Source organism: Diorhabda sublineata, chromosome X (assembly GCF_026230105.1).
Source record: "Diorhabda sublineata isolate icDioSubl1.1 chromosome X, icDioSubl1.1, whole genome shotgun sequence".
Taxonomy (NCBI): domain Eukaryota; kingdom Metazoa; phylum Arthropoda; class Insecta; order Coleoptera; family Chrysomelidae; genus Diorhabda; species Diorhabda sublineata.
Window position 1 is genome coordinate 24,813,499 of NC_079485.1, and position 18,925 is coordinate 24,832,423.

Sequence of the window (18,925 nt, forward strand, 5' to 3'; positions counted from 1 at the left end):
GTTGTCTTATCTACATTCAAGCTTTTAAATTTTTGGTCAGGAAGAGAAAAACATTCAAAGGAGGAAGGAAATCAGCCAGGTGATACTAGGTAACAAACTAATAAGCTTACTAATATTCAGATATTATAAAGACATTAAAGAAGGGTGACAGTTTTTTTTAAATTTCAATATAAGCTTACCCTTTTTTGAATAACTGCACAGAATACATATAACCCAGCAGCATCTGCCAAATTGCTAATACGGCGGATAGATGACGAGAAGTCTTGTAACAGCTCATCTGAATTACAAAGAGATATATAAACTTCTAAATAACTTTCAAGGAATTCTTTCAATTCTTCGGTATATTTAACAACGGCCTGGGAAATATACATTTGCACCGCTAATATAGCAACCCGATGACAATTTTTCCAAATTTTTGATATTTTGACACGTTTTTTAGCAAATCTATTCACCAGCTGAAGTCCTTCACCAAAAGTCAGTTCTTTCAACTGGAATGAAAACACATATTGCAATAAGCGTAAAGTATTTCAAGAAAAATATATTAATAGAAAAAAAAAACTTTATAACTTACTGTTTTCTATTACAAGTAATGGAATTAGCCAAATAATCTTAAAATACCCACAAATAAAACAAAAATATAACTAACGCCCTCCTCATTTATACTTACCAGAACTACAATTTTATGTTTATCTTGAAATTTGTATAACAATGCAATATAAATATCAAAAATGAACCACATTTGAGTCTCTGTAGCATTAAGGCTGAAATTTTGAGTCTTCGATAACTTATTACAGTTCATAAAAGCAGTAACCAAATTTAGAGCTAAATCTTCACAATGGGATTCACAAAGTTTCTTCAATCGAACTGATATCAAATAAGCTGTTTCTACACAAAAAAATTCGATTTCTAAAAAAAATAAAATAAGTAAATTTTCAATAATATATTTTGGGTAAAATTATAATTTATACACTTTTATATATTACACTACTATGTGCACCCAATATTTCTACCTAAAATAAATTGACAAAATATGACAAGGGAACGACTTTCAATTTGAGGTCCAGAGTGCCTGGCAAATGCACTTCTGCAAATCCTAGTATATCACAGAGCTTGGGTGTTCAGACTGGAAAGACCATCAGTGTTCCAATGTAGTATTCTGAAATGAGTCCATATTTTGCTCTTATGACAATAATCAACGATAGACCAGTAATTGTGTAGGAGGAATGTCATGGTGATCATTGAAAGAGGTCTCCTTAATACACTCAGGTACCGTGTTGACTGATTAGAACCACATATTCGTTGCCTTGTAGGAGAAAGAGAATTAAAAATGAGATTCTAAATGAGTCTAGATGCTTTCAAACTATAATCAATAGCTAAAGGGGATATAAGTCCTTTCAATATTTTTTAAATTTAAATATACTTCTTCATACTGTTTTGCCACAGTGCAAAAAATTTGCTATAAAACAAAGACATTCTACTTTGGGTTAAATTAATATCTTGTAAAAATACAGACTTAATTAAGTAAAAAAATACCTTCAACTCCAATTTCTGAGTCCTTTGTTTTCATAAGGTTCATTAGAATGGGATCCTCCCAAGGATTTCTCACTACATCTGCTAATTTTTTACAACGGGTAGCAAATGCACTATTTAGCTTAAGTAATTCATTCTGTGCCTTTTCTATTTCTTCCAACAGTTTGGACTGGTAAGTTGCTGAAATTTCATATTATTCATTACAAATTAGACCACACAAAAGTATTTTTTATAAAACATAAGAGTCAAATAATGTCTGAAATATCTATTTTTTCAATAGTCAAAATAGTAATATTATACTACTATCATAGTTTTGATTTATTTTGCTGATTATGACCAGTGAGCAGAATCTTTAAATACTGAAAATAGAAATAAAAATATATTATCACTTCCTGCTAAAACTGTTAATTTAATTTTTTCATAATGTAGACAAGTAAAAAAACTTTAATATGTTGCTGCTATGTATGAGGCTGACAGCGACGAGGAGATATAATCCATGATAAACGTGCACAATTAACTTTTTGAGAGAAAATTTGTATATAAAATAAGCCATGTTATAGCACAACAAAACCTAAAATGTTGAAAAGTTTATTGAATCATTTATTTCCATAATCTTTGTTGATTAATTAATTTCCCCTTAACCTGTACTGATAGTATATTATAAAAGTTCAGTTCTCATTTGAAATTCAGGTCTAACAAATTACTGAAGGTTAAAGCCAACAAAGGCAATAGCTCCAAAACCCACATGTTTCTATTGCCTCGCTCTATTTACTCATAACATTGTGATATTCAATTGAAATTTAATATACTCAGTCTATTTTTCACAATCCTCTAGATCTCTCATTTTATTTGTGATCATCTAAACAGAAGTGACTTTTCCAATAAGTTCGGAAGATCAACAAACATTTTCATATTCCACCTTAGTTTTTCATAAGCTAGAACATCAACCTTATAATTAATGAATTAAATTAACAGTCCTATAAAATATAAGGAAGACAACGGGGTTTTCATTCAATGATTAATTTTGAAGAAAGGTATTGTAAAGTTATAAACTTTTCAAATATATAATTAAGATTAAGTTCCACATTTTTAATATAATGGAATATCTTATCTTTTTATGATTTACAAAATTCAGTCTTGCTATAAAATATTCAAGTTTTTGTACAGATTATTTTAAAATGACAACAAAAGTTAAACAACATAAATATTCACTGTAAGAGCAAGTGAAAAATTTTATGATCAAAGACATACAATTTTATAATCAGATACATACATTAGTTTTCTCCTAAGAATGTGATAAAACATGTAATTGATTGCATAATACACAACATAACATATAATAAGACAAAGCATTCTAAATTGAAACAATAACAAGAAAGAAATAACATCTGGTAAAGACATTAGAGGAAGTAATAAATGAAACAAAAACAGGAAAAGCACCAAAAGAAGAAACAATATTAACAGACTAGGCAATTTATTCACCAATACAAGAAGAAATTTTAAAAAAGTTAAAGAAACAAAAAAATATATTTATGCTCCATAGACGAAGGAAAAACGTCCAACATAGTAAAAAGAGAGTACATATGGAAGAGCTTAAAAAGAAATGAACAAAAACTAAGAGTCTAAAGTATTTGAAACTAACAACAAGATAAGAACTGATGAAAAGATTCAGTGGATTGGAACAAAATGAAATTTATCCACACAGAAATATGTACAAATGTTTTTGATTTCATATTAATAGACATTTGTATAAGTAGTGACTAATTAATTCCAGGATATACCAGGTTTTAAGTAGACTACTGTACAGAATTTGCTGTGTATCATAAACAATACTATTAATATGATTTGTCTCCCATGCATTTCAAAGGGAACACAATAATTAAATCACATAAATTAGTGACTAGAATATTTTGGTACAAACACCATATAAAAAATCGACAGTCATTACCTATCGTTTAGAAGAACTCAAAAATAATCAATTTTTATAAAGTTATATAGAGTAACACACATAACTAAAAAAATTTTAGTCTATTTTTATGCAGACATAATAATGCAAATATTATTATCTAGACTTAACAACAATTTAGTTTAATTAAACATTTTAATATATGTTTGCTTAAAATTACTGGACTCATAAATGTTGTTATGAAATATTTACAAAAGGTTTTAAAAAGAAATCGATTAAAAAAGAACTTTAGATAGACATATTTACAAAAATTCAAGCTTCCACTGTTATGTGAAAAATCCATTTAATACAAAATATGTACCATCCTTCTAATGTAATAACAATAATTGCAAAATAGTTGCATTATAAGAAAATAACAAAGCAATGTAAATATTTTGTGATACACTTATATAAGAATACATTTGCCTGATAAATTTAAATATCCTAATAGTGAAGTCCCCTTAATATCTGAGATATTACTAGTGAATTGAATATATGCTCAATGTAGCTAGGCCCATACTCCAACATCAAATTACTAAATGCATTTGGTTTTAAGCAAATTTTAGAAATAACACACATTAGAATGTAGTTTTTCTATTATTGCTACTAAATGCTGTGATCTTAATAGCATGTTATATATTCACCAATATACTCTTTTGGCTTGAGTTTGAAAATATTTGTAGAATAGAAGCAGTGATAATTAATGTATATTCTAATTTGTTCTTTTCAACACTATACTTATAATACATCATATAAGTGAGTATTCTGGTCTTTGCACTTGTCTACATATGTTTTTGTTTCCAAAATAACCTCTATATACAAAGCAATTGGAATATATTGATATAAAAACAACTTATAATGATGGTCCACTATATCATGTTCAACAAACCCCAGATTAATCAACTTTTATGTTGTAGCATTCGATATTTCTTTAAAAGAGAAAAAGGGCATATATACTCTATTTCAAACTCACCCTTAAAATGATTCCATTCTGCTGTAAGAACAATATTTAAAGCATGTAGTTTTGCCCAATCCATAATCTGGATAACATGACGAAGATCAAACTGAGATAAGTTCAGTTCTCCAATGCTTTTCCAAACATCTATTAAGGATTCAATTTTGTTTTCAAAAGAATCACTTTTATTGTTTAATATATATTCATGTTTCTGTAAAAGAATATTTCTAATAATGGCATATAATTGATTCAAAAGAAAAGTAAGTATAAATGCAATATACTTATAGCAATATCATACAACATTTAACAATTAAGATATAATTATTATGCATTTTATAGCTATAAAATATTACCTAAATGCCAAGTGATTTCACTAAAAACCAAAACCCCTATCTGATCCAATTTTAAAACTACTCTCAATCAGTGAAATATAATTTAAAAATATCAAAGCGAAAAGAAGCATGCCAACGCAAAATAGAGATAAATTCTAACAGTAACCAAATAAACTAGTTTGAATTTTAGCCTAACAAATTGACAGGCTTTAATTCCCTTTGAAATCACTTTGGCACTAAACTAAAAAAAATACAAAAGTAAGAGATACGTGCTTTGAAGGGTGCAAAATAATCTTGGTTTCCTTGTACAAAATTCATCTTGATGTAACGTAGAATCAAGCAATTAAAACAAACAACTATAAATGATTGTTTCGAATAGGAGGATACCAAGATGACATATCAATTGAGGCACTTTAATAAAACTCAGTCTACACAATCGAGCCAAAACTCCACTTGACGAAATTGTTGTGGTTTATTTAAGATGGCCACATTCTTCTATTTTCTGTACATATCACCGATGGAACATGGCGGCCATGCGAATGAATAACTACACACTTGCCGTCACAATAATCATGCGAAAATTATATAAACTAATGAACTATAAGCACGATAATTGTGTTTTTCACCTTATAAACATTTAAGAAGGATCTTTCTTGCTGTTTGTTTATGTTTGAAATGCACTCTATTTTGTTATCGTCCTCTTGTGACGCCATATTTACACCAGTTATCTGCACGCAAACGCTTTACATATACGCATGCGGGAGTCTCATCGTGAATTTAGAATTTTGACATTTGAGCAATGGTTAAAGGCATATTCATCGATCATACATCTCTTACATCACCGTTCCAACTGCACCAATCAATTAACTAGCTCCGTTCCTCTCTTTGTTTTCTATCTATAAATATTGATATCTACAGCATAATTGCATTCAACTGCGAGTGTTTCACATTTCTATTTTTTTAAAACGTTTATAACGGCTTAATTTTTACAAGGGAAGCAAATATTTGGGTTTGTTTGACTGAAAGAGGGCTTTAGAAGATTCATATGTGATAACTGACGGTTCGTGACTTATAAATGATTGTGCTGTCTAAAACGTAACCCGCAAAAATCTATTTTTATTACTATAATTTTGTGTTTCTATTTACTTATTTATAGAAATTTATTCATTTTTACAGTAGACAGGTGTCTTAGAAAAATCTCAAGCTTCAGCAAAATAGACCGTACGGGGAAGTGATAGTACTTTTCAGAACTATGAACTGGTTAAGTAGGTTAGAAGTAATAGGGCCATAGCCATAAACTTAATAAATGTATTTAACTTGAATATATTTACAAAGGCAGAGTCCGAACTAATTAAAAATTATTAATTCCAATTATAACGTTATCTATGAATAATTCTGATAGGCAGCATAATTGACAGTTACTACTGCTTACTATTTTCGTAATTATATGACTTTTCAACGTAAAAATAGCCTTCTGGTATATAAATTTGTTGTAAAATTCGTGTCTTTTCGTCAATCGTTGATAACTAATAACTTTTTGTAGATTGACTTTTAAATTTGAAATGATCACTGCAAATAGAACACGATGTTCACAAACTCTGATTAAAATTCGTTCTGAGCTAGGATCGGCAATCAGCTAATAAGTGATTTACTTGATCCATAGAGCTAATATTAAAGATAGAGAGAGTGAATGAAGGTAGATCTGTAGTATTGGGAGAGACAGAAAGAGCTATTAGAATTAAAATTAGTTATCCTCTGTTCTTCTGCCATTCCCATCACTTGAAACTTCGACTTTATATGACGATCCAATCTGAATTGAGTAGAGAGAGTGAGAAAGTGTGTGTTATAACCTTGGACAAGGAAATTAGTCTATCCTTGTCTAAGGATATTCTCTCTCTCTATCATGAGTTCATATCAATTTGAACAAGCTCCCATGCCTCACTCTCTCTTTATTTCTACCTTTAATATAACTCTATGACTTGATCCCGAATCATAGGTTCCAAATAGCCCTAATAACAAATCAACTGATCGCAACTAAGGTAACGAGGGTTCATTATATGACTATTACACGTTCACTTCGTTCAGTTTCGTGAAGGTAAAACAGATTACTTTCCGAACATTCCGATCATGATCGGACGTTGGGTTCGATCATATTTTCTGAAAAATCCAATAGTATTATTTAGTATATATCGGGACGTGTTCAATGACTTAAATGATTTATTTATTATACGCATGTATAATATCGTCAAAGTTCAAGGATGAGTATTTAGATTATATAAAAACTTTTAAGTGTTTAACCAAAACAGTATAGTATATGTTACGTGTAGTCAAAAGTAAGATATCCTGAATTACCACGACAAAACTGAAAATACTGTAGAAGTAGAAATATGCCGTCCTCTAACAAAAAAATCAACCCCGATCTTGTGAAAGAAAGAAAAAAGTGTTCATTCAATACCTTAGAATTAACTCATTTATTAGATGGCGGTGTACAAAAAACAATTGAAAGAAAAAGCAGAGGTAATATGAATATACGTTTTTTATTAAATCGAATAGCGAAAAAGTGCAATTGACTATTTGATAATTCTGTAGTATTATATTTATTCAAAACAATATTTAGAGAAATTTGTTTTCACAATGTTTACAGAAAATTTTTTCTTGGATGATGAAGAGTTACAATCAAAAATACCTTTGGAATATTTAAGCCATAAAGAAAAATATGAAGAAGCTGTACGAAAGGCCTGCTTACTTTTTAAAAAAGTTAACCAACTTCAAAGTGAAGGAAAGGGTGGAATGGATAATTTCAGGTACCTATTTTGATTATTCAAATACCACAGAATATTTCTGGCAATAGACCTTCATTTTTTGTGCTCATTGTTGCCTTGTTTTCTGTTCTCATAACTAAGATATGGTTTTAGTAGGTTGAATATCATTTTTATAATTAACTTGTGTAAAAGTGTTGAACTCCAAAAAAAATTGAAAATGTCTCTCCTTGTGAGAGACAAAATAATCTTGTTATCCTTGATAACAAGGTTGTAACTTGCTCACACCAAACAGTTCTACCAAAAACAATATTATCTTCCATAAATATTTTCCATATCATAATAAATGTATTGCTTCATACTATGTAATTTGTTGTGGAAAAAATGATCCACATTATGTAATCAGAAGAGTCTGATATTGTAGAATCCAAATAATTATTATTATCAGAAATATTTTTCTGATAAAAAATTGCAGAATGTGAAAAATATCAATATTTTTGAATTTATTCTTTAAGAAAGCAATCATTCACACTTGTTCCTCATTATCTAATCTATGTAGACTTTGTATAATTATTTAATCACTTTAAAAAAAAAGTACTTAATTGGGTTTGATCCAATAAATAAAACTGATTAAAATATTCAAACTCATAGTTGTTCATATAAATATGTATATAAGTTAAAATATTTTTACTGAACGGTTCAAAACTTATTCAGATAATCTAATATTTCAATTCAATCCAATAATAATGATTAATTTTAATGCCAGAAAATTGGTGCTATATAAAAATAAGGCAATTAATGAATTTGTACGCTAAATAGTTTGAAATGTGCTTTAGATTATATTTTAATTTGTTCCCATATAAATACAGTAACACCACTAAATTAACTGATGGTTAGCCATCTATATAGCACTTTATGGTATAGTTTCCTTTCCACTTTTTATGTTTAAATTTTCTCAATGCATCAAAACTCCAGTAGATAAATTATCACAGATTGGAATCATCCATTTTAGTGATGGAAATAATGTATTACTGCCTGTTCAAATTCATATATTTTTCTAGTGAAAATCTAATTACAAAAACATTTGATCACATGTAACCAATTTAAAATTTTAGCAAAGTAAATGTAATAAATTCCAATGTTTGCATATGAATTTCAGCTTTCACTTTACAAGTAGCTTCTTGATTTTATAATGCTGAATTAATATTAAATGGCACACTTAAAACCAGTTATTTCAGACAATTTTAAAATGTCTGGGTTAATGACTGGATAAAGGAGGTTTTGTTACTAGGCATTTTTCAATATTGTTTCACTTTTGTATAAAACTTAAAATTTTCATTTCCTTAATAAATAAAATAAAATAATAAAAATATGTTGAAATAAATAAAAAAGAATTGATTCAATTTGCATAATACAGTTCTCATTTATGCTCCAAAAAAGTTTTTTTTATATTAATGGTAATAATATATAGAATTTCATTAAATAACAAAATCATGTCATGGTTATTAATATATAACTACAATATACAAGTGCTTAAAATGAACTTTGGTTACATTATACAATTAGTAACCTTTGAAACACTCATATTTTTTACGTCTTACAATATAATTAATACATAACACACAGAGTGGAAGTTAAATGAAATTATTATTTAAATTTAAATAACAATCCATGATAACGACAACACAATCTAGGATGTATTTATATTTTTCAAAAATATATTCAAGTAATCATTTTTGTTTTTTTCCATCAAAATATTGGTGACAATAATTATAAGTTGAAACTATTAGTAACTAGGCTAATGTGTGTATATGTTTCTATGCAAAAGCTACATTAAAAAGACAACCTAAAAGGAGACAACAGAAGTTATGAAACAAAGCCATTAGTCTTTGCTTTATATTGACTGGTCTATGTTAATGCGCTATTTTTTTTTTTGATAAAGAAAAAATATCAAACCAAAAAGGAATCTTAAACAATCCAAAAAGGTTATAACTAACAGTAAAGAAAATACAAGCTTAAATTTGTTAAAATAATGATTTATTTGAAATTAACCTATCAATATTTCATGTGTCTTCCCTGATCCCTGATACCTCTTCACTCAATCTTTTTTATGCTATCCCATTTTTTAGTGAGCGCCGTTTTGAGGTCCAATTTTGTGGCTGGTACAGGTTTTTTGCTTCCATTAAAATGCCCGCCCACACCATCCAGGAATCTCCTCAAGAATCCACGTTTTCTTTTATGCAAAAATGCGCGAATATTTCACCAGGTCTTCTGTAGACTCGTCCTCTTCTACCACTACCATGCAGACACACTCGTCCAATTAACATGTTTTCTGGCTAGGGTTAATTTGGGTCCAGTAGCTGGCCTTTTTGACTGAAGTTTAGCTGTCTTTAAGTATTCTGTCTGACTGTCCAGCGACTCCTCGTATTTCTTTGAGTTCTTGTTGGACTTGAACACGAGTAAGAGTCGGATTTCTCAGTGACGTATTTACAATGAATCTTTCTCTGATATGTCTTTGATGGAAGTCTCTTGATAACAATGGTAAACTCCGAAAACAACAGACTGCACTGGAGCAGTAGTTTGGTGTGGGACACACGAGGTCCATCTATATGTGCCTTCACTTGTCTCATGCCAGGTGTCTCTATCCATCTCTGCCGAGTCCGCTTTGCGAGTAGACCGTTTAGAGACACGCTTTTAGCCATAGAAAGGATGGGTTCTGGGCCCATAGGTGAGTTCACCGATCGCAGTCTAGCAAGTGAGTTGCCTTTGTTGCCCGAATAACCAGGTACTCAAACGTGCCGGACCTTGCAGCCATTACTCACCAGATTTTGCACTCCAGGACTAGCCTAGAACACACCTTTTCAATCGTTATGGCTTGTATTGTTGCTCTACTGTCTGAGCAGATTTTTATTACTCTGTTCCTGTGGCGTCGATTGAGTATCGCGCGCCCGAATTCTATCACAGCGAATACGCCGGGTTGGAAGACGATGGCGTTTACCCAAAGCGAAAGAGATTTGCTTATTTTGGGGTGTCCACAGCAGAAGCCTGCTCTGACCAAGCCATTCCTCCTGGAGCTGTCTGTTTACTAGGTGGCTCCAATATCCAATATAGCGGACTTGAAGTCACCATTCCACTGCTCCCGCTCAGTAATGTGTGCCTCCAAACCCTTATTATCAACGGTCGCAGGCGTCATTTGGTCACTGCCGATCAAAATGATTGGGCATTAACCTGTGGCTTACGTCCAAAAAAATTACCATATTTTATATAATTTGGAGCTAATGCTATTAGTTTTAAAATTTTACTGAGAAAAATAGAATTTTGTGCTCAGTTTCTTTTGCCAATAACTTGCAATTGGAGAGGTGTCGCCTGAATCGATTTTTATGCTCACTAGTGTACTTAACATTCTTGTATCTTTTTGTATTTTTTTTTTAAGTTGAGTGAATTTATCTTTCATAATAAACTCTCTCTACAAGCATTCAGATAAAATTTTTGTACATATTTATATCATTAAGGAAAGTATAATTTGTATTTTTATCTATATTTTCTTAGGGAAATTTTAGGTGGACAACTGGGCTCTGCAATTTTGAAAGATGGAAATCCCCTGACTTTACATTATGTAATGTTTATACCAACATTAATGGGACAAGCTTCTCTTGAACAACAAACAAAATGGATACAAAAAGCATGGACATGTGATATAATTGGTACATATGCACAAGTAAGTTTATAACATGATAATGCTGAATTATTAATTAATATCACAATCCCTATAACATTTTTATCTTAAAGTAGAAAACTCGGTAATTAGGGCCAGTTTTGTAATTAAAAGAAAACATAAAAAACAATTTTATTTTTTAGACAGAGCTAGGACATGGTACATTTATTAGAGGACTTGAAACTACTGCTACTTATGATCCAAAAACTGAAGAATTTGTTTTGAATTCTCCGTCAATTACAGCATACAAATGGTGGCCCGGAGGACGTAAGTTTATATTACAAATAATATTAATCATTAATTTTACTTCTTAATTTATCTAGTTACATCCCTAAAATATTTCTATATAATTGTAATTTCATATCCCTCTACCACAACATTCTTAACATTAAGCAATTTCATGTAAATTTAACAGCATAGATATCAAATATTTCTTGCATAGAATATATAAGTACCAAAAAGATTATTTTTTTTTAATGAGATCATTCACCAAGTTTATGTTCACTATAAAGCCTCAGATTCTATTGTAGATTTGATAAAATAATTTGTCATCAAGTTTCCCTAAATACTTTCTTAATATAACTGTAAAGCTAAATATTTAGTTATGTATTTAGGAAACATAGAACATGACACCAAAAATAACAAAAAAAATCGACTGATTCCATAACAATGAGGAAGATATTTTTAATGATTAATTCCTACAACTTTTTGTTATTGAGATTCAAATTTCCTCTCAGGTCAATTAAAAGTATGATTTAATTATCCATTTTCTAAAAAAAATAAGATATAAGCCCATATCATTGTATTTTCAAACCATTCAATGGATAATATTTGGTTGCAATGAATCAAATTTGTGGCGAATGAACCCTTTTCACATACAAAAATTTAGATTTCTTTAACTTTCATCTCTCTTTAAAAAATTATAAAAGAAACTAATTTTAAATCAGAAGAGACCTAAAATCAAAAACATTTCAAAGCATAAAAATTTAAATTATTCATCATAATTTATCCAAGAATTTTGCTAACATCAATGAGAAACATATAATATTAATTCAATTTTTAGTGGGACACTCTGCAAATTATGCTATTGTTGTTGCTCAATTGTATACTTTGGGAAAGAACCACGGAATTCACCCATTTATAGTTCAATTAAGAGATGAGGAAACACACATGCCCCTACCTGGAATTAAAATCGGGGAAATAGGATGTAAGCTAGGAATGAATAGTACTAACAACGGATATTTAGGTTTTGAAAATGTTAGAATACCTAGAACTAATATGTTAATGAAGAATACCAGAGTATTACCTGTAAGTTGTATGTGTATATCTATTATGAAATCGATTATTTATATAATTATTAAGAAAAAAATTGTATGTGTTAGTCATAAATTTGATTTCTTTATTGCAAATTGCAAAATATTCAATATCTGACATAATAGAGGAAATATATTTGTATCATTAGTTTTGTTTTTAAATTTTAGACTATCTTATCTTTTACAAGGTTTATACCAGATGTCACAATTGTCAATAAAATAAACTGATTTGTGAAATTCTCATATTTGTAAATATTGATTAATGAATAAAAAAAGGTATTTCTACTGCTACTTTATGTTGGATTTATTATTCTAATCATGTCTTGTGTAAGAGAAATGTATAAAAGTGAAAAAATAACCTCCAGCACTGTTGATGTAGAAAACAGCTCTGATAGGGGGAATAATAAATCTTAGGTTCAAATGCAATATCACTCTTATTCTATATGTCTTAAAGAACCTTGTATTTGATCCACACATTAACAAATTTGTATTTATATTTCAGGATGGTACTTATGTTGAGTCACCTAGCAGTAAACTAACATATGGCACTATGATATTTGTGAGAGTAGTTTTAGTACAAGACTGTGCTACATATTTGAAAAAAGTTTGTACAATTGCAACCAGATACAGTGCTGTTCGCCACCAGTCGCAAATAAAACCCTCGTAAGTAAAAAATCAGATGTATCTATTATGTTACATACTAAAATATTTTTCATTGTTTTCAGAGAACCGGAAGTCCAAATTTTAGATTTTCTCACACAGCAATACAAAATATTTCCTTATATTGCATCTTGTTTTGCATTCCAATATGCTGCTGCATTGATTTGGGATACGTACAACTCTGTTAGTAGTGAATTAGAAACTGGTCAGTTTGACAATTTACCTGAAGTAAGTAAACTTGATTCTTCTTTCTCACAATTTTAATTTCCAAAGAAAACCTCTTTTTACTATATTATTTTACTATTTTCAGCTACATGCAACAGCCTGTGTTCTAAAAGCAGTATGCACAGAAGAATGTAGTCGTGGTGTAGAAACCTTAAGGCTGGCTTGTGGAGGTCATGGATATATGGCAGCTTCAAACCTACCAGCTACTTATGGATTAGTTACTGCCATGTGTACATATGAAGGTGAAAACACTGTACTTCTCTTACAAACGGCAAGGTTTCTAATAAAAATTTTACAAAACGAACAAAATAAACCAATGTTACCTACAATGAAATATTTACAAGATGCATTGCGAGTTCAAGCACCTTTCCAGAAATCTGTTAATTGGATACTGACAGCTTTACAAAAAACAGCAGCAGGGTAATAATTAACCATTGATCAATAATATTTTCAATCATTTTTTATCAAAAACAAATATATTGGACATAAAAAATACAATTTATATTATGCTGTAACTTTCCATTCTAAAGACCGATTGACATGGATTGAGACAGATATAATATATGTCTTGGTCACAACAATGCACAAATGAAGCTCAGCTGATCAATTCCTGTAAGTTTTCACTTTTTCCGGTTTGGTGTAATTTTTATTGCTTGGAAGTTGCAATTTTAGGGAGAAATCTAATTTACTTTTGACTTGATATATTGATTAGAACACTTTTGTGAAAACCAACCTCAAATTTAATGGTAAATCTAACCTTGATTAGTGATAATTTTTGCTAATATTTTTTTAATTTTGTTTTTTTTATTATGGCCAAGGATAAAAAAGTAACGTATAAGTAGTAGAAAAAAAAGGTTTCTTGTTGGTTTCAGCCATGATGCAATTGGCTATTATCGAAAAAATGCAATCATATTCGATATTTTGACCTTGTAAGTTTCTTGCATTTTTTTTATTGCCATGTCAAGCGGCCTTAAGGTACTGACACCATTTTTTATATAAATATGTCAATGAAAATAATTTTCTGACTTCTGTGGAAAAATACACAGCAACATATTATTACGTATTTACCCCATATGAATGAGTTTTTAGATATTAGATTATATACCTAGGTAGTCATTACCATTTTCCTAATTTAATTTTATAAATTGAAGTCGTACTTGTTAGAACTCTATAAACTAAATAATACATTTTCATTTTTAGTAAACTTGACCTGGCGAACAAACATATCAATGAGAGAGTGAAAAAAGGTATGGCATATGAGGATGCTTGGAATATGACTTCGATTGAGTTGGTACAAGCTGCTGATATGCACGGTCGAGTATTCTTAGTAAACACTTTCATCATTTCTGTTCAAAAGTTTAAATCTCAAGTCTCTCAAGAATTATGGATAGTTCTAGATCAGCTTCTCCAATTATATGCAGTAAATACTATTTTGAAACTCACTGGAGACGTGCTCAAGGTAAATTCAATAAAATTTCAATGACTACTCAAATGCTCTCCGTTTTTATTACTAGTATAATGGGCAATTACCCAGGAGGACACTAGTTTTGAAAATACAAAAAAGGGGGAGATAATTAAATACCGATGATGCAATTTCAACCCTTATTTTGAACAATAAGGGTTGAAATTCCACCTGATCTAGAACTGACAAAAAGAAGTGATGTGAAAGCGGAAACATATTTTGAAATTTGGTGGCAGTGGTGAGGATGTATATTTGGTGGCAGCGTTATGAAGTACTCTTATCTACCTATAATGCAATGCACATCAAAAATTTCCTAAAAAGAGACTAAATTACTATTTTTAATCTCAGATAAAGAATGGACTAATAAATCGTGACAATGATTAAACTATTTTTTTGGGCGAAATAAATTCATTTATGTTCTGAATGTTATTTTTTGTTGTAGTTCACTGAGCTTCAAGGAAAAGATGTAGAAGTACTTCAAAGTTGGCTAGAAGAACTTTTAATATTGATAAGGCCAAATGCTGTAGGGCTTGTGGACAGTTTCGATTTCAGAGATGAAGTTCTTTCTTCAGCTTTAGGAGCTTATGATGGTAACGTTTATGAAAGATTATTTGAAGAAACTCGGAAGAGTCCACTCAATGCTGAGCCAGTAAATAAGTCATTCAAAGAGTTCTTGAAACCGTTCATGAAAGCTCAGCTATAATTTAAGAAAAAATATAGGATGTCCCAGACTAAACAATCATAGTCATTATTTTGATACTCAGTTTCTTTTCATCATAATAGTAATATTTACTAATCATAAAATGACCACAATAACAGGTATAACTTAATATTATAAACCAATAGATACAAAGTAGTGAGAGACCTTAAAAGTGGTGAAAACTGATAATCTATTAAAAGGCCAAAATTAGAGGGACCAATTTTTTTATTTTGGTTTTATTGTTACACTATCAAAAATATTATTCGTGACTGCAACACATCGAGTTTTTGAAAGGTGTAAAATGGTGTAACTCGCTATCATCGTCTGCATTAGAGAATGTTGGAAGTGTATAGTTAAATTTTAGTTATATCCTTATGTAGCGGTTGTATGTATTTGACAGTTTAAATTCTACTAGATTTTATTTTGAACAGAATGATATGATCGAAATTCTATTGCAAAATACGCGAAAAGAGCTAATATCTCTGATTGACCAAGCATCGACTTTGCATCGCATATTAAAACTTTTTACAATGTGTCGATTCTTGCTTATTGGTAATTTTGATTGGATGATGCTGTATACTCAATACCTTCTTTACTTATGCATGATAATGATAGTTTATACTTTATAACTGATTTTTACATATATATTTCTACTGGGTGTCCCAGAAATTGCACGCCAGGCTGACACGGGAGGTAGATCAGCTTTAGATCTATCAAATAAAAGCAATATGACCTCAGTAAAAGTTTTTTAGTTTTCGAGATATTAACACTTTTAGGTTTTTTCAGAAAATCTCTACTTTTTGCCCTATTTTTGTCTGTTATGGGCATAAAAAACCTCTAATTTATAATTCTTTTTTTTCTGGGCTACCACTAATAGTTGGTTGAGACAACCCAGTATTCATTTTAATAAAAAGTAGCACGACATTAACAAAAAAAACAACTCAATCTTACCTTTTGTTTCAAAGCGAAAACCTTAACTAAAGTTTGGTTAGCGACTGTGAAAAAAAAAATGTACCAGACTGAGTCAGAAAATGTTCTTAAAAACTAGCCTACTTAGTGCTCTTTAAAAAATGGTAAAATATTCATAGCTTTTTTTTACTAAAAATTAAATAATATCAAGTATAGTCATTGAAGTCGTACTACTTTCGCAATACTTCAAATAAAAAATAATACGTAATACAAAGTTAAGCCGACTTTTGTCTTCAACTTACAACTTTTTAGTTACTGTAATCGCTTTTTAGTTTAGCAATGTCTAATAGAGTTATCCATTATCCTTTTATAATTGTTGTTGAAGGCTGGCATCAAAATAATTTGGGTACAGAACATAGGGTTGTATTTTTTTTATTTTCATTAGATTTTACAATTACAACATTCAAATAAATATTTACCATTCAGAATTTACATTGAATAAACTATTATAGCAGATTTTCAAAATTTCTGCCACCTGCTCTTATGCATAACCTGCATCTTCTTAAACTTAAATTAGTAATTTCGCGAGCTGCTTCATTGATTCGTTGCCGCAATTCATCGACCAATCGAATTGGTTGACTGCACACTTTATCTTTTAAACATCCCCAGTAGAAAAAGTCCAGTGGGTTTAGGTCTGGGGAGCGTGGGGGCCACAAAATTGGTCCTAGCCGGCCAATCCATCTTCTTGGGTATGTGTCATCCAGATAAGCTTTAACTGCGCGGGCATAGTGAGCAGGGCACCCATCATTCTGCAGCCACATTCTTCTTCTTCTTGTCTCAAGAGACACATCTTCCAAAAGAATGGGTAGATCATTTTGTAAAAATTCTAAATACATTGCTGCATTAAGGGTAGCAGGGAGTTCGAATGGGTGGTATTCATACCTCTTCAAAATTCGTTGCGCTTGCGATTTAGAAACGCCAGTACGTCGTTCGATTACCCTTAATGAAGTAGATGGGTCCTCCGATACTTGTTCTAGTACAACCTCATCCTCTTGAGTACTACGTGGTCTTCCTTGAGAACTTCTTTGGCCAGGGATTCTGCCTTCTCGGCAGGCATTGACAGTGCGAAGAATAATCTCATGGGATGCTCGCCTGCGGTTAGGGTATCTTTCCGAGTACAATCTCGCTGCCAATCTTGCGTTATAACTCACGTTAGCACGTGAAGAAACGCTTCTTGTCTCACCATAAATTAACAACATGTCTGTGTACTCACTAGAGGTGAAAAGCACAGGTTGTTCATTTGCCATCTTAAAAGCAGTCCAAATCACAAAGTAAATCGAGTCCACTAAGAGCGCTAAGTCGTCGTTATGAAACTGTATCCAATAAACTAATTCCGACAATAGCAAAACGGAATCTAAATTAATGCGAAGTTATCGTAAAAATGCAAACCGAAACTTCGAGAAGAAGGAATTAATGAACACGTGTGTAGCACTAAACACAAGGAGCAGTACTAAATTTACCCTGCGGTGCAGTGCGCAGGTATTACCTCTGATCCTCTTCGTAACGTCGTTACCGACCGAACAATGAGTGTGAGCGAGATAGTCAATAAATGTTTAAGGTCATTCAGTTTCTCAGTGATATGGAGACAAAAGAAACCTGCATATTCAATTAAAACGATTATTTTTTTAGTTTCTTAATTTCGAAGAATTACGACTTCAATGACAAAACGTGGTATTCAATTTTTAGTAAAAAAAAACTATAAATGTTGTACCATTTTGGAAGGAGCATTAAGCAGGCTAGTTTTTAAGAACATTTTCTGACTCAGTCTGGTACATTTTTTTTCACAGTCGCTAACCAAACTTTAGTTAAGGTTTTCGCTTTGAAACAAGGTAAGATTGAGTTGTTTTTTTTTGTTAATGTCGTGCTACTTTTTATTAAAATGAATACTGGGTTGTCTCAACCAACTATTAGTGGTAGCCCAGAAAAAAAAGAATTATAAATTAGAGGTTTTTTATGCCCATAACAGACAAAAATAGGGCAAAAAGTAGAGATTTTCTGAAAAAACCTAAAAGTATTAATATCTCGAAAACTAAAAAACTTTTACTGAGGTCATGTTGCTTTTATTTGATAGATCTAAAGCTGATCTACCTCCCGTGTCAGCCTGGCGTGCAATTTCTGGGACACCCTGTATATTGGGTTTTTCAACACTTTAAAATTATGTTAAAAATGATATCTAATTTGATATTAAAATGAATTTAAATAACTTTTATATAGTGTTATCAATAGGTTAGATCTGGGCGAAACATTGGATTATCAATTTTAAATCAACTGTCTAAAACTTTTTAAGTTAGTGTATAATGTATACAAATGAGTGATGTCCTCTTGTTTAATTAAAAACATAGTCGTGAATTTTAATGTAT

General features: G+C 30.6%; 2 protein-coding genes across 2 annotated transcripts in view; one reads left to right on the plus strand and one right to left on the minus strand.

Annotated features, from left to right (window-relative positions):
- Positions 1-6,891, minus strand: part of LOC130451063 (uncharacterized) — a 67,700-nt gene extending 60,809 nt beyond the window's left edge. The window contains exons 1-6 of the mRNA XM_056789862.1: positions 6,872-6,891; positions 5,389-5,503; positions 4,449-4,641; positions 1,534-1,710; positions 668-906; positions 180-488 (exon numbers count right to left, since the gene is read on the minus strand). Of these exons, the coding sequence (XP_056645840.1) occupies positions 180-488; positions 668-906; positions 1,534-1,710; positions 4,449-4,641; positions 5,389-5,503; positions 6,872-6,891 (1,053 nt within the window). The remainder of the gene's footprint in view (positions 1-179; positions 489-667; positions 907-1,533; positions 1,711-4,448; positions 4,642-5,388; positions 5,504-6,871) is intronic.
- Positions 6,875-16,999, plus strand: LOC130450715 (probable peroxisomal acyl-coenzyme A oxidase 1). The gene is made up of 10 exons (XM_056789297.1): positions 6,875-7,279; positions 7,407-7,566; positions 11,071-11,239; positions 11,380-11,503; positions 12,300-12,544; positions 13,052-13,212; positions 13,275-13,437; positions 13,520-13,854; positions 14,635-14,893; positions 15,339-16,999. Exons 1-10 carry the CDS (start codon positions 7,150-7,152, stop codon positions 15,597-15,599), a joined length of 2,007 nt encoding a protein of 668 aa, XP_056645275.1. The 5' UTR covers positions 6,875-7,149; the 3' UTR covers positions 15,600-16,999.
- The last annotated feature ends 1,926 nt before the right edge of the window (positions 17,000-18,925 follow it).

What these genes read in the sequence shown, in the direction of transcription:
- LOC130450715 (XM_056789297.1), top strand. Translation starts at nt 7,150, where the DNA reads ATGCCGTCCTCTAACAAAAAAATCAACCCCGATCTTGTGAAAGAAAGA. An exon ending in GGTGGAATGGATAATTTCAG is followed by an intron (nt 7,567 to 11,070) that starts GTACCTATTTTG and finishes ATATTTTCTTAG; the next exon opens with GGAAATTTTAGGTGGACAAC. An exon ending in TAATTGGTACATATGCACAA is followed by an intron (nt 11,240 to 11,379) that starts GTAAGTTTATAA and finishes TTTATTTTTTAG; the next exon opens with ACAGAGCTAGGACATGGTAC.